Genomic DNA, 15,510 nt, shown 5'->3' with positions numbered 1-15,510 from the left:
GATCTTGGGTAGAATCTGATTTTGTTGTGTGAATCGAACGAATCAGATTCTACACCTATCAACCACGGTGACAAGATTAGAAAAATAATTGAGTTGAAAATGCTGTATTGACAATCCTCATTTGATTTAAAAAAAAAATAGAGGTGATGTAATATATCTTTCAGTATGTAATCTAAACAATAAATTTTTAAAATAACAAAAAATGGCATATTAGAAAATCTAGACTAGGACAGATCGACTATATTCTCTCCATGGTAGTAAATTTAAGATAAAAATAAAAAGTAAGAAGCATTTTTTATCAATTTAGCTAATGATACAACTGTATGGGGGATAAAAGAAAGCACATTGTTGTAGGGGATATGAGATGGAATGGAGCAATAAAATCTACTCCTCTAAATACGATTGTTACTCGTATAAGAATTTCCCATCTATGTTAACGCAAGGAATGTTTGCAATCTTGGGCCACTCTTTTCCTTTATCCCTTTTGCACTCTTTTTTCAGCTTCGGACAAGCTTCGATTGTTAAATCCAGGAGTGAGGTTGGAAGGCCCTCCTCTGGAAAAGATTTAAGATTTGGACATTTAATAAGCAGCAAAAATTCAAGAGAGGTTAGGCTTTGAAAACCCATTGAAGATAGGTATTTCAATTTCGACAACTTAACTGTTGATGCTGAAATCTGCTCGTCCTTAGACCGACCAGACTCTTTCACCAACGTTTACGTTATTGACTGTTGCTCGAACCACTCAGGCTGGAATCACCTTCTTTTCCCTCGCTAGACCTGCGTTCACCAAAAACGGATCAGAGACGCCGGTGATTTTGCCGGCGTAAACCCTCCGATGCCTAAGTTAGCACAAGGTGTTTACGGGAAAACAGTGTAATATGATTTCAGGAAATTTGTAAGGAAATGGCCTGGTTGCAATTTGGCAGCGTTTCCCCTCTTTCCCTTTTTTTTTTCTCCCTATCTTCTTCGATGTCTTTTTCTTTTATAGCCGCCCTTTGTCCCACGTTTTCTGTTTGCCCCTGATTCCTCCTTTTTCGGGTGGTGGTAGCCCCTCATGGGACTCTAACTGTTAGATTGTGGGCAAACGTGGATCTCGCGTGTCCTTCAACCGTTCTGGGAGAAACGCAACTACCGCGGTTTTGTGGGATCGTGTTCCCGCTTTCCTGGGGATGAGTATTGGCTCGGCATATATTTCTGGTCGGTATGTTTCCCTGGTTGTTCTCTCCTCTGATCGGCTCATGCTTGCCCACATGCTCTGCTCGTATATAAGAGATGAAGCAATCCGTTCTGGGATGGAACTAGTTGCATGGCCGACCTGGTGTTCTTCATGCACCCAACACCAGTCCCCCAGTTTCTGGTCTGGCGAGTGAAATGAGTTAAGAGTAGAAACTGATGGTCAAATCACACCAGCCCAGGGAGCTTCTCATCTGACCCTCTTTTTACTGAGACGGGCCTGACCTGATGTATTATTTTTCTACTGAGGAGGCCCCGATCTGAGCATGGGCCTAAGTGACCTGTACATAGCATATCTGGGCTTACATCTAACCTGGCCCCTTGTAACGGTTGGTGACGCGGCATCTCCAGACTCTTCGTATTTGAAATTTGAAACGACGGGCTATCCGTCCTCGATATATGGGGGGGGTGAGCTGGCATATCCCATCACTTAAATGCTTCCCTTTTCCCCTTTTCGTTTTAAATCCCTAAACTGGGGTCTTCATCATTTTGTTATTTGTTTCTCCGCCGTCAACCAAATTCTCTCTGTACTTTGCTCACACTTCCCGCGTCCGGAGTATCCATTCGCCGGGTGTTTTCTGTGTCACGGCGGCGCTATCAGTGTCAGTCTATTCCAGGTATAGTCCTTTTAACTTCTCCTCTGGTTGTTGTTGATTGGGTTCTGTGTTGCCTTCTTTGTGTCCATATACTCGAGTTTTCTCTGTTTCCTTTCTGGGATTCCGGTATGTCAAATCGGAAGAGGAAGTTGATTGTTGATGAGGGTGATGAAGAGTCAGGGGACTCAGGCTTCGATGTGCCAATACCCACTGATAACTTAGGACCCTCCAGTAGTGCAGGTCATTCCCATGGCAGGAGTACCCTTAAATACCCACGCCCTTTGGTTATCTCTCCTTCCCCCGAATTAGAGCTTGTAGGGAATAGAGGTGGACCTGCGTCGGGCTCTGGTGAGAATCACAGTTCTGGTGGGGTTGGGTTCCCTGAAGGAGTAGGTGATGGTGAGGGAAGCAGCTCCGGACCGAGCCGACCTGCTCAGAAAAGGCACCTAGGTCATAGGGTGGAGGCTGATTCCTACCCTATTGATTTCCTGGCTTGCGCCACTACCCCCACCGATTTATTTAAACTTAGGAATCTCTACAACATCCCCAACGAGATTCTTCTTGTAGTTCCTGGAAAAGGGGATGTCCCCAGTCGGCCTCCGAAAGGGTATGTGACGATGCACTTGGAGAGTTTCAAACTAGGAGCTCGGCTGCCCCTCCAACCTTATTTTGCTAAGATACTGAGCGGTATGCACCTGGCCCCAGGTCAGCTACACCCAAATGGGTGGAGGGTTCTCTCGGCAATGTTTGTGTTGTGGGAGAGGTGCGGGTTGGAGGAGCCTTCCCTTGTTGAAGTGAAACATCTGTATCAGCTGCGGAGTAGCCCGAAGGAGGCGGGCTGGTACTACTTTATGTCCAGTTCTGCAAAGAGGAAACCGATCACTGGGTTTCCATCTTCTTGCAAAAATTGGAAGAACAAATTCTTCTTTGCTGGAGGGAAATGGTGCCCAGCAGTTCGGTCGCTTGGTGGGGATCTTTATCTTCCCACCCATTTTGTCACCCCAGGTCGCTCATTTTTGCCTATATTCTTAATTAAATTGCTACTTATTGGGTTCTTTAACCTTTTGTGCTATCTCAGAGTCGTGGGGTCTGATCGGGGGGCTTGAAGATCGACCCTTGCTTCAGGTGGAAACTGCTCTGGTGAACGCTTCTACCTGCCAAGACCTCCTGTCTCCAACAAACCTGGTCGGTTCGGGCCTAGTGGATTTATCCGCTGGAATGGATAACAAGATCCTCAGCGCGATGAGCAGGAAGCGTGGTCGGGCTCCGAGCAGCTCTAGCAACCCTCCTCCTCCTCCGAAGAAACCTAGCGTTGGTCCTTCTAAGGCGCCTATTCCTGCTCTGCCTCCTCCTCCACCTCGTAAGAGTGGTGGGGATAAAACCTCCGACAAGGGCCCTGAGGTCAGCTTGCAGTCTGGGGACCGATCTTCTCCTCTCCCGTCTCGGGATCAAGGTGATTACCTGAGTCCATATCAGAAAGACTATAAAAGATCGGTTGGGCCCAAGATGGTGAAGGACATCGAGAGCATGAGCCTCTCCGAGTTGGCTGCTTCTGTTCAGAGAGTTTCCTTCAGGCTGGCCACAATGGTCTCGTGCTACAAGACCGGGTCCGCGCGTCATGAGAAGAAGCTTCAAGCCGACAATCAGGAGTTGAAGAAGAAGGCTGACTCTGCTGATCGCTCCAAGGAGAAGCTGGCTGAGCTGAACAAGCTGAATATGGAGCTAGAGGAGAAAGTTGCAGTTGCTGAGTCCACTTCCTCCCAGCTTGAGGGCGAGTTGGGTGACCTGAGATCTGATCTTCAGGCTACTCAAGTTGAAAGGGATACTCTGAGGGCCACCCTTGAGGAGGAAATTAAATCCTTGGGTGAGCAGCTGGCTGAGGAGAAAGGCAAATCCGCTGATGTGGACGACCGGCTGGATGCCGAGTATGATTCTGGGGTTGCCTTCTCCTATAAGTGTATCATGTCTGTGCTTAAGGATGAATATCCCGAGCTGGACATGAGCAAGCTGGAGGCCGGAGTGCAGCGGTATATGGCGGGGGTCGACCAAGCAGATAAGGAGCAAGGTGAGCAGGAACAGGTGGATGCTCCTTCGGATGGGGTGCAGGAGGGAGAAGCTGGGCTGCGTGTCTTTGAAGTGGGACAGGGGTCCGTGCCCCCTCCTCCCGAGATTGCTGACCTCCCACCTCCCGGGACAACAGATCCTTCACCTGCTGAAGCCGCTGTCCCTCCTAATCCTTAGGTCTATTTTTGTATAGACTTTAGATTTTCATTAGTTTTGTAACCAACTGAACATTAATAAATTTTTAGATGTTCTTTATTGGCTCCCTTGTTTAATGTCTACTCATAGACTGCTTCTGCAAAATAATTGCACGACTTATCTGATCTTGCCTGCTGGTTTCTTAGTGGACCGAGTAGGTGTAGGTATTTACTTGCCTTAGTAAACTTCTCGTAGAATTAGCTGCTGGTCTTTCGTTGACCGAGCAGAAACAGGCACTTTGTTGCCTTAGTGGAATTTTCGAAGCTTTAGCTGCTGGTCTTCGTTGACCGAGCAGAAGTAGGCACTCGCTTGCCTTAGTGAAATTAGCTGCTGGTCTTCACTGACCGAACAAAAATAGGCACTCGCTGGCCTTAGTAAAATTAGCTGCTGGTCTTCACTGACCGAACAGAAATAGGCACTCGCTGGCCTTAGTAAAATTAGCTGCTGGTCTTCACTGACCGAACAGAAATAGGCACTCGCTGGCCTTAGGAAAATTAGCTGCTGGTCTTCACTGACCGAACAGAAATAGGCACTTGCTGGCCTTAGTAAAATTAGCTGCTGGTCTTCACTGACCGAACAGAAATAGGCACTCGCTGGCCTTAGTAAAATTCTTGTTGAGCTTGTTAGCAAAGGGATTTCGTGCTGAATTCATCTTTATTTCAAATTTGAGTGTATTACAAAACTACTGAATATTTACATGCGCATCAAGCCGTCATGCGGTTAACAGAAATAACTTATCAAAATGGGAATTCAGTAGAGGACTCTGCTTACTGGAAATATTTCTTCAAGTGTTCGGCGTTCCACGACCTTTTCACGTCTCGTCCATCTTGGTACGCTAACTTATAAGCTCCCGGTCCAGTGGCTCGTATCACCCTGTACGGACCTTCCCACTTTGGGCCAAGAGCGCCATGGTTAGGATTCCTGGTGTTCTGGTTCACCCTCCTAAGTACCCAATCTCCTGCTCGGAACTGCCTTACGCGTACGTTCTTGTTGTAATAACGCATGACCCTTTGCTGGCACTGGGCCACTTTCTGTGCTGCTCCTTCCCTTCTCTCCTCCAGCAGGTCCAGACTTAAGCAAATCTGCTCGTCATTTTGCTCCTCAATGAAATATTCCGTCCGATGTGTTCCCACTCCAATCTCTGCTGGGATTACCGCCTCATGACCAAAGGCTAAAGCGAACGGTGTTTCTCCTGTGGCGGTTTTGTGAGTTGTCCTGTAGGCCCACAGTACTCCTGCTAGCTCGTCGACCCAAGCTCCCTTCTTCTCTCCCAATCTAGTCTTTAGGAGCTTCTTTATCACCTTGTTGGCCGCTTCCACTTGTCCGTTTGCCTGGGGGTGTGCGGGGGTGCAAAACTTCAGGTCCACCCCCAGGTTTCGGCAAAATTCCCTGAAGTTGCCGTTGTCAAATTGCCTCCCATTGTCTGTGATGATGGCGTAGGGGATCCCATATCTGCAGATGATATTTTTCCAAATGAAATCTGTTGTCTTCCTCTCTGTGATTTGGCTGAGGACTCCTACTTCCACCCATTTGGTGAAGTAATCTATTGCCACAATTGCATATGTCGCCGCTCCTCGTCCCTTAGGCAATGGACCAATCAAATCGATTCCCCATTGGGCGAAAGGCCATGGGGATGTCATCGCCGTCAGCTTTTCCGGGGGTTGTGCAGGAACCTCGGAGAAGCTTTGGCATGTTTTACAATTCTTTGCCATCCTTTTGGCGTCCTGGTGTATGGTTGGCCAGAAGTATCCTTGCCGGAGTGCCTTGAAGGCTAAAGTTCTTGCTCCCGAGTGATTGCCGCATATTCCCTCATGAATCTCTCTCAGCACATAATCCGCCTCCTCATCATCCAAACATCTCAAAAGGGGCAAGGTGAACCCTCGGCGGTACAGCACTCCATCCAGTAGCGTATACCTTGCTGCTCGGCATTTTAATTTCCTTGCTTGCCTTTTGTCCTCTGGTAAAACTCCATCGCGGACATATGCGCGAATCGGGTCCATCCAGGACTCTCCAATACTTACTCTCATCACCTCTGCTTCTTCCTCAATACTTGGTGAGGTCCTTACCTCTAATGGAACCGATTTCGGTAATTTTGGGTCTGCAATGGCTGCCATCCTAGCCAGCATATCTGCTCGGAAATTTTCATTCCGGGATATCTGCTTTACCTCCACTGCTCAGAAAAGCCTAACCATCTGCTTCGCCTTCTTCAAATAAAGGCCCATCTTTTCTCCCCTCGCTTGAAACTGATCATTGAGCTGATTACACACCAATTGGGAATCTGCTCGAATTTCAACTCTTTCTGCTCTGAGAGCGTGTGCAAGTCCGAGCCCGGTGATAAAGGCTTCATACTCAGCTTGGTTGTTTGTGAGTTGAAATTCGAACTTCACCGCATATGTTATCTCGGTTCCCTCTGGGCTCCGTATTACCACTCCTGCTCCGGACCCTTGCTCACTACATGACCCGTCAACCATTACCAGCCATGTCCCCTTTGAATCCTCTTGCTCCTCCGGTTGTTCCTCTTGGACCTCTTCCCCCGGTTCAACACAATCCACCATAAAATCTACCAGGGCTTGGGCCTTGGTTGCTCCTCGGGGCCTATAGGACAGGTCAAATTCGCTCAGCTCCACGGACCATTTTACTAACCGACCAGACGCATCTGGTTTTTGGAGTACTTGCCGAAGTGGCTGGTCGGTCATTACAACGATCTGGTGGGCTTGGAAGTATGGTCGGAGTTTACGTGCTGCTGTTATCAGAGCCAACGCCCACTTCTCCATTGGTGGATATCGGGTTTCTGCGTCCACCAGGGCCTTGCTCGTGTAGTATACCGGGTGTTGCTTCCCTTCTTCCTCCCTCACTAAGACCGAGCTGGTAGCCCGCTTGGAGATTGCTAAGTACAAAAGCAGCTGGTCACCCTCTCTCGGAGTTGATAGTAACGGGGCGCGGGCTAGGTATTCCTTCAACTGTCCAAATGCCTCCTCGCATTCTGGTGTCCATTCCATCTTCTTTCCTTTCTTTATGATTTGGAAGAAAGGGTGGCACTTATCAGTGGCTCGTGAAATGAATCGGTTCAATGCTGCCAGCTTCCCCGTAAGGCTCTGCACCTCCTTAACTGTTCGTGGGGACCTCATTTCTATCACCGCCCGTATCTTCTCCGGGTTGGCCTCAATACCTCGATGGCTCACCAGGTATCCCAAGAATTTGCCCGAGCTGACCCCAAATGCACATTTCTCCGGGTTCAGCTTCATTTTGTACCTCCTCAGCAATTCGAAAGTCTCTTCCAAGTGCTTCACATGATCCCTCGGTTCTCTTGACTTGGTGATCATATCGTCCACATATACTTCCATAGTGCGACCGATCAATGGTTTGAAGACCTTGTTCACCAACCTTTGATAGGTAGCTCCTGCATTTTTCAGGCCAAAGGGCATCACCCTGTAACAAAATAAACCCATGTTAGTTATAAAGGTGGTGCTTTCCTCATCCTGCTCGTTCATGGGTATCTGGTTGTATCCGGAGAAGGCATCCATGAAACTGAGCAGACTATGACCCGCGGTTGAGTCCACCAGCTGATCTATTTTCGGCAGGGGGAAGCTGTCCTTCGGGCATGCCTTATTGAGGTCCGTGAAGTCTACACACATTCTCCACTTCCCATTGGCCTTCTTTACCAGTACCACATTGGAAATCCACTCCGGGTACTTAGCTTCCCTTATAAATCCTGCTTTCAGTAGCTTTTCCACCTCGGCATTTATGGCCTCGTACCTTTCGTGGTTGAAGCACCTCCTTTTCTGCCTCACCGGCCTTGCCCCTCTTTTGACCGCCAGCTTGTGACAAGCTATCCCGCGGTCAATACCTGGCATATCCTCATGAGACCAGGCAAATATGTCCGCATGGGACTGTAGACACTTCACCAGCTCGCCTTTTATTGCTTCGCCTAATTCTGATCCGACTTTAACCACTTTGCTAGGGTCGCTCCTGCTTACAACAACTTCCTTCAGCTTCTCAACAGGTTCCTGGCGGCCATTTTTTGAATCCCCTCGATTATCCAGAGAGGTCACCTGCAGCGTTTCCTTGGCCGCTGTAGCATAACAGCTCCTGGCCATTCTCTGGTCGCCCTTCACTACACCCACAACTCCATTTATTCGGTACTTCAGCGCCAGATAATGCGTGGATATTACGCATTGGCTTATCCTCATGAATGGTCTCCCCAATATCATCTGATAAGGACTTCTTTCCTCTACCACTACAAAGTCCAGCATCATCGTTCTTTCAAATGGCTTTGTCCCCACAGTAATCGGGAGTTCAATGACCCCCATGGGAGTTAACCGTCCCCCTCCAAATCCCTTCAAGGATGTATTCGTTCGCTCCAGCTTTAAGTCTGAAATCCCCATATCATCTAAGGCCGACTTAAACAGAATGTCTACTGAGCTGCCCGTATCTACCAGTATTCGCCGTAATTCTGTACTGGCCACCAACGCTTTAATTACCAGTGCATCCTCGTGAGGGTACAAAATGCCCTCTTCGTCATTCTCTGTCCACATAATAGGAACTTGCCGTACTTTTGCCCTCTTGGCTGCTGGCAAATTGAAAAGCACTTCTTTGCTAGTTAGGGCGTATCTCCCATAGTTCTTCCGCGCCCTGTTCGAATCTCCGGCCAATGTTGGCCCTCCTGCTATCACACGGACGGTCGGCTGCTCACGTTCTAAACTCCTCTCAACTCCTTCATCCCGTGTGTACTGTGATTCCGTGGCAGGGGATATTCCATCTACATACTCGTCCAAGTATCGGTTCCTCACTAAATCCTCCACCTGAGTCTTCAGGTCACGGCATTGGTTGATAGTGTGACCGTGAGTGTCGTGGAACTTGCAGAATCTGCTCTTATCCCGTCGGTGAGTTGGTTTTGTTATTGGGGCCGGGGGGTATAGCAGGCCTCGTCCCTCAATCCTCTCATACAATTCCTCCATGGAGATCTTTAGTGGAGTGTGTTGTCTATATGTCAAGCTCTGGTCTACCAGCTGAACGGCTCGGCTATCATGAACGTCATCTCGGGCTGGCATAGTTGCTAACTGATCTGGTCGTCTGGCCCTGGGATTGGTTGCATGTGATGCTCTGGGAGTGTTATGATAGGGGTCGGCAGCTATTTGCCGGAATTCTCGCTGCCGATCTGGGAATGGGAGACGTGGAGGCTGAGCCCGATTGTGCTGGAACTGTTGTGATCTTGTAGCTATGGGGTAAGGGCGGGATCTAGCTGATGTTCCGCCCCTTTCTGAGGGTTCCCCAGCTCGCTTTCCCGACCTGCTCCCATTGGGAGTTCTCCTTTCCTTTCGTCTTAGCTCCTCCAGCTGTTCACTCTTTATCTTTGCCGATTTTTCTTCCTCTATTTCGATATCTCTCTTTGCCTGCTCATATCCTGCTGAATAATTCTGCACCAGGGGGCTTCTCAGGTTATACCATAGCCGGCCTATCCTCACACCCTCCTTTAAACCCTTCAACGCCTGCGGGTGATTGAAAGCTCCCAAATCAAGTACGGCTCGGTGGTATCGCTTTATAAAATCTCGCAGGGACTCGTGCTCCTCCTGTCTCATCCCCATCAATTCCATCATGTCATCCTCTGGGGCCACTGCCCCCCGAAACTGCTCGGCCAACTCCTGGCATATCTGCTCATACCCCTTTATTCCTCCTCGGGGCAGCTTGCGGTACCATTCTCGGGCTCGTCCCTCTAGGGTCAACGGGAGCACCCTACATCTCTGAGCTGGTGTCAGCCCCTGCACACCCGTCATGTCGTTGAAACGCTCAATGTGTACCAACGGGTCACTTCGCCCGGAGTATTTGAGGTCGGGGAAGCGGAAATCCTTTGGGATTATGGTACTCATGATCTCCGTTGACAACGGAGATTCTTCATCTAGCATTATCCTCCAGCTCGGGGGCTTTCTCTTGCCCTGCATCTCCTCTATCACCTGCGCCAATCTGCGCACCTCCCCCTCCAATTCTACAGCACGATCAGGATCACGTGCAGCTATCTGGTCTCGCTCCTGCTCGGCGTTCTGCAATCGCTGTCTGAGCTCTCCTTCATCAACACTGGCCCCTCGGCCATTTATTTCCAGTGTCCGTCCTGGGCGAGGTTGGTCTCTCCCTTCATCAACGTGTTCCCCTGGGACCCGACCAGTACTTCGGTGGGGATGCACCCCGTTAGGTTGGTCTCCGTACGGGGGGATTTCCCCGACTCTACGCCCCCGGAGGCTGGGTTCTGCTCCAACTCCATCTCTTCCCACGGGGGTTTCGCAATCTCTTCTCCGCTCGTCCCTCAGCTCAAACAATACGGCCGCAAGAGTCTCCATTTGTTTCTCCATCCGCTCCAGTCTATCTTGCGTCATCCTCTCTCGGGCTTCATTTGCAATTTCCCGAAGAGTGATTGTCTCCCCAGCTTCGTTATCCTCCCTCAGAGCGTCCTTCCTCGTCACATCCATGTCTAACCGTTCGCTGTTTCTCCGGTACTTCCTAATTCGGTGGTAGCTTTTTATCCAGCTCCCCACAGACGGCGCCAAAATGTTGATGCTGAAATCTGCTCGTCCTTAGACCGACCAGACTCTTTCACCAACGTTTACGTTATTGACTGTTGCTCGAACCACTCAGGCTGGAATCACCTTCTTTTCCCTCGCTAGACCTGCGTTCACCAAAAACGGATCAGAGACGCCGGTGGTTTTGCCGGCGTAAACCCTCCGATGCCTAAGTTAGCACAAAGTGTTTACGGGAAAACAGTGTAATATGATTTCAGGAAATTTGTAAGGAAATGGCCTGGTTGCAATTTGGCAGCGTTTCCCCTCTTTCCCTTTTTTTTTTCTCCCTATCTTCTTCGATGTCTTTTTCTTTTATAGCCGCCCTTTGTCCCACGTTTTCCGTTTGCCCCTGATTCCTCCTTTTTCGGGTGGTGGTAGCCCCTCATGGGACTCTAACTGTTAGATTGTGGGCAAACGTGGATCTCGCGTGTCCTTCAACCGTTCTGGGAGAAACGCAACTACCGCGGTTTTGTGGGATCGTGTTCCCGCTTTCCTGGGGATGAGTATTGGCTCGGCATATATTTCTGGTCGGTATGTTTCCCTGGTTGTTCTCTCCTCTGATCGGCTCATGCTTGCCCACATGCTCTGCTCGTATATAAGAGATGAAGCAATCCGTTCTGGGATGGAACTAGTTGCATGGCCGACCTGGTGTTCTTCATGCACCCAACATTAACAATAAAGAGGTTTCTGAGAGAGGTCGGCAACATCATTCCCATCTCCTCGTCCGGAAAACACTCTGCTTCATCACATCCATAAATATCAAGGCTTCTGAGAGAGGTAAGCCTGTGCAACCCCCACTGAATGAGTGGCTTATAAATTTTCACATCAACTCCAATGCTAAGTGTTGTTAGATTGGTGGGAAAACCTTCTTCTGGAAAAGATACAATGCTCGGACATTCACTTACGTAAAAATGTTGAAGAGAGTTGAGTTTGTGCATGTCACTGGGCAGGGCTTCAAGCTTCTCACAATCAGCTATCCAAATGCTCTGTAAATTATGCAGCCCACTGGGTATTGACTTCAGCTCTGGACAACTACTTATGTGGAGGTATTCAAGCCCCTCAAGTAGCTGGATTCCTGATGATAAACTTGTGAGCTCTGGGCAGCGCCTTATCTCCAGATGTTTCAGCTTCACTGATGAAGAAGAAGAAGTATCATCATCTCCACCATCGACCAAATGCTGCAAGTTCTTACAATTCTCTATCTCAAGCCTTTTAAGAGATGCTGGTAGCTTGCTTCTTGCAATGAATGTTACAGAATCACAATCTCGGATGTACAAACTTTCCAGTTGTGAATTGTTGCCTATAATTTCCTCAGGCAATGTTTTTAAAGCTCTGGCATTTTCAATTTTAAGAGACCGCAGATTATTGAGAAAAAATTTAATCTCTGGAAATGAAACTAGACTTACGCAGCTTTCATCAATTGACACCTCTTCAGGGGAGGTGATAACTTGCAACCCTTTCTCTGGCTGCTCAATTTCATGCCATGACGTGATCCATTCAAAATTTCCAATCCGCAAAGTCTCTACTTGATGAAGTCCTTGCTTTAAAAATTTTCTTAACTCCAAAATATTGGAAATAACTGTCACAGAGTCTGCTTCTGTACAATCACTATGTATCATTCCCTTGCATCCGCGTATCTGCAATGTATCATTTGAAATAGTCATAGACTCGATCAACTTTGAGTCAATTGGAGTGCTGCACACAAGTCCCTTGCATTCATGAATTTCTAATTTGCAAAGATTCAGAAAGCTTGAGAATGAAACTACCAACTCTCCACATTTACTAACAACTAGTTTCTCTAATGAAGGTAGATGCTCTGGCAATTTTCCAGAGAATAAGGGACATCTTACCATGGAAAGTTCACGGAGGCTGGAGAATCCTGCAACAATGCCATCTTCTTCCAATTTAGTGTCCCAATACTCCCACTCTGGTAAATTCTCAAAACAGAGAACCTCCAATGATTGAAAAGGCTTTGAGAAATCCTCACCATAAACCTCAGCACCCATGCTTTTCAGTTTCATCAAACCTTTAATAGTAAGATGTTTAAGTGAACTCAACAACCCGAGCGATGGCAAGGATGTGCAATTTTCACAGTTTTCTAATTTAAGAACCTCCATCTTGGAGAAAGATGTATCTCCTATCCAAGAAGGAAATTTTTTTCCACCATAGCCCTCGATTGCAAGTTTCTTGATGTTTGTACAAGGTTTTAGCATGCCAAGTACAAGTTCTTGTCCATCCTTATTTCGTGAGTTGTCAAACTGAGATCCCCATTGCAATGACAATGCTTCTAGATTCTGCTTCTCGCATAACATCGCTTCGCTTGCCTCCGACGTACGGTCCACATTTTCCAATCCTGAGATGCAAAGTTCTCCGCCAAGAAAATTTAAATTCTTCAAATCCGTCAAAGTGGAAACTTTTCCCTTGCCCACAATAAAATTAGACAACGTTTGAAGACACTTCAACTCCTTCATTCCCGGTGGCATCCCTTTTAGTGAATTTGCACCTTTTATATCGAGATGACGTAACTGAAGCAAATTCCCCATTTTGGATGGCAACTTAATCAAACAATAACAATCTCTTAATATCAATATTTGCAAGTTCAGTAGCAAGCTTGTTGACTCGGGTAAACTTTTGATACTAGAGCCTTCGAGGTTGAGATACCTTAGAGATCTCATAGTGTCAAAAGAAATGGGTAACTGGGTGATGTAGTATCCTTTTAAAGATAGCACCCTTAGCTTCTTGAATTTTGGCAACAACTCCGATAGAAACATGTTAGTAATGTAAGTGGTGGCTCCTATTGTGCTTATTTGCAAGAATGTCCTCAGCTGTGCAAGTTGAGCATTACCGATAACTTCAAATTTATTTTTACCATCACACCATCCTTGATTGTAAGAATAATGACGAACCCGTTCAAATCTTCTCGATGGCTTATTGACCTCTTCTAACCTGAAAATAGTGTCGCCGGAAACCAATTGAGAGAGATCATGAACTAGGTCATGCATTACAAATTTAGAGCTGTCAACACATGATTGCTGGAAAATTGACCTTGACACTAGACCTCGGAAACACTCTCTTCCCCATTCTTCTGGCTGCTTATTGTTTTCGGAATATTGCTGAATGACACCTTCAGCCATCCACAAAAAAACAAGCTCATTCTGCTCAAATTCATAATCTTTAGGGAAAATAGCACAATAAGCAAAACATCTCTTCAACTGAGAAGGAAGACAGTGATAACTCAATCTTAACACTGAGAGAATGCCATTTTGTTGAGGAAGATCCAATATATTGCTGTTCAATATTTCATCCCATTCATCATGTCTCTTGGAACGTAAAAGTCCCCCAAGAGTTTTTGCTGCTAGGGGCAAGCCTCCACACTTTCCAACAACTTTCTCGCGAAATAAATCTGAAATTTGTTGTGCAGTAATATCTTGACCCACGAACGCGTGCATCATGAACAGGGACCAGCAATCTTCATCTGACAGGCACTGTAGGTTATATTGTTGAATTGGTTCCATTGTTGCTGCAACATGTGCATGGCGAGTGGTGACAATAATTTTACTGTTTGGTGCAGCAGCCAGGAATGGAGCTTTCAGATCTTCCCACAAGCAGTAGTCCTCGTTCCATACATCATCTAAGACCAGCAATAATTTTTTCCCATCAACAGCCCTTTTTATCTGAACCTGCACTTCGTTTAAAGCCTTGAGATCACATGATGCGAAGGTGATTGACTCAAGAAGAGCCCTTGAAATGTTCAACACATCAAATTCATCAGAGACACAAACCCATGCTTTTACATCGAACTTGGAGTCCTCAACGGCCCTGTCATTGTAGACCTCCCGAGCAAGAGTTGTTTTTCCGACCCCAGCCATGCCAACGATTGGTATTACAGCAAGGTTGGAATGATCACTTGACGTATCAGTCAGTACCATTTCAAGCATTTTGGCCTTATCTTGCTGCCTTCCAAAAACAGCACGTTCAGTTGACACACTTGAAGTGGGTGTTCTTCGTTGTGCAGTAGTAGTTGATGATGTCCCTCCAGGGGTCAATTGCAATCCAAGATGAATTCTTTGATTGCAGAGTCGATCAAATCGGCCGGTGATATCTTTTATGCTGGACCGCATTTTGCCATTGAAATTAACAGTGTTCTGAATTTTGAAACAACCGAAACAAGCTGCCGGGACGAGCATCTGAACTTTGCTACTGCTTGCTCCATGATCACGATCTGCAATGAACTTGCGTTCCAAAGCCTTGGTGGCAAACTCATCAAGAATGTCCTCAGCATCATAAGCCAAGTCTCGGAGATCGTCCAGCCACAATTTCACAGCCTCGTCCGTCAGTTGCTTCTCCTCTGCGTCCCTCAGCACAGCCTGAATCATCATCAAACAGTCTTCCCATTTCTTCAACTCGGAAGCAACCCCACCTCCAAGTTGGCTAACAAAGTTGAGCAAATCACCACCATGGGGAGCCAATCTGTCAAAAAGCACCTGAAAGACAGCTGAGAGTAAGAGCTCTCCAACAGCCATAGTTTAGTTTTGTACTTTTGTTCACAGGAAAGTAAAGGAGTGGAGTGTAGGATCAAATGGGATTGAATGCAAGTAGAGCAAAAATCGGAAGCAGTGCATCAAAAGCCTGCAGAAATGGTTAGATTCAAAACCGTGGACTCCACATATCACGATCATCATCGAAATTTTGAGATGGCCGTAAAATAAACTTCTTTTTCTTCGTTTTTCAAAAGTCAAGTCTTGCATTGACTGATTCTAGACATTTCCATTTCACACTGCGGTCTTGAAACAGATTTTCTTTATTCATATAATTTCGTGTATGGATTTTCAAGAGTAGCTGTAGAAATTTACTTTTGAGGCGACCAACTT

At 47.1% G+C, this 15,510-nt stretch overlaps 1 protein-coding gene across 1 annotated transcript; it reads right to left on the bottom strand.

The window, feature by feature from the left end:
* Positions 1 to 230: 230 nt before the first annotated feature.
* Positions 231 to 15,297, bottom strand: LOC127901484 (putative disease resistance RPP13-like protein 1). The gene is made up of 2 exons (XM_052438897.1): positions 11,308 to 15,297; positions 231 to 654 (listed from the first exon to the last, which is right to left on the bottom strand). Exons 1-2 carry the CDS (start codon positions 15,160 to 15,162, stop codon positions 406 to 408), a joined length of 4,104 nt encoding a protein of 1,367 aa, XP_052294857.1. The 5' UTR covers positions 15,163 to 15,297; the 3' UTR covers positions 231 to 405.
* Positions 15,298 to 15,510: the final 213 nt, after the last annotated feature.

Source organism: Citrus sinensis, chromosome 3, assembly GCF_022201045.2.
Source record: "Citrus sinensis cultivar Valencia sweet orange chromosome 3, DVS_A1.0, whole genome shotgun sequence".
Classification (NCBI taxonomy): Eukaryota; Viridiplantae; Streptophyta; class Magnoliopsida; order Sapindales; family Rutaceae; genus Citrus; species Citrus sinensis.
Note: the sequence above shows the minus strand (reverse complement) of the source record. Positions and strands in the feature narration are given on the sequence as shown.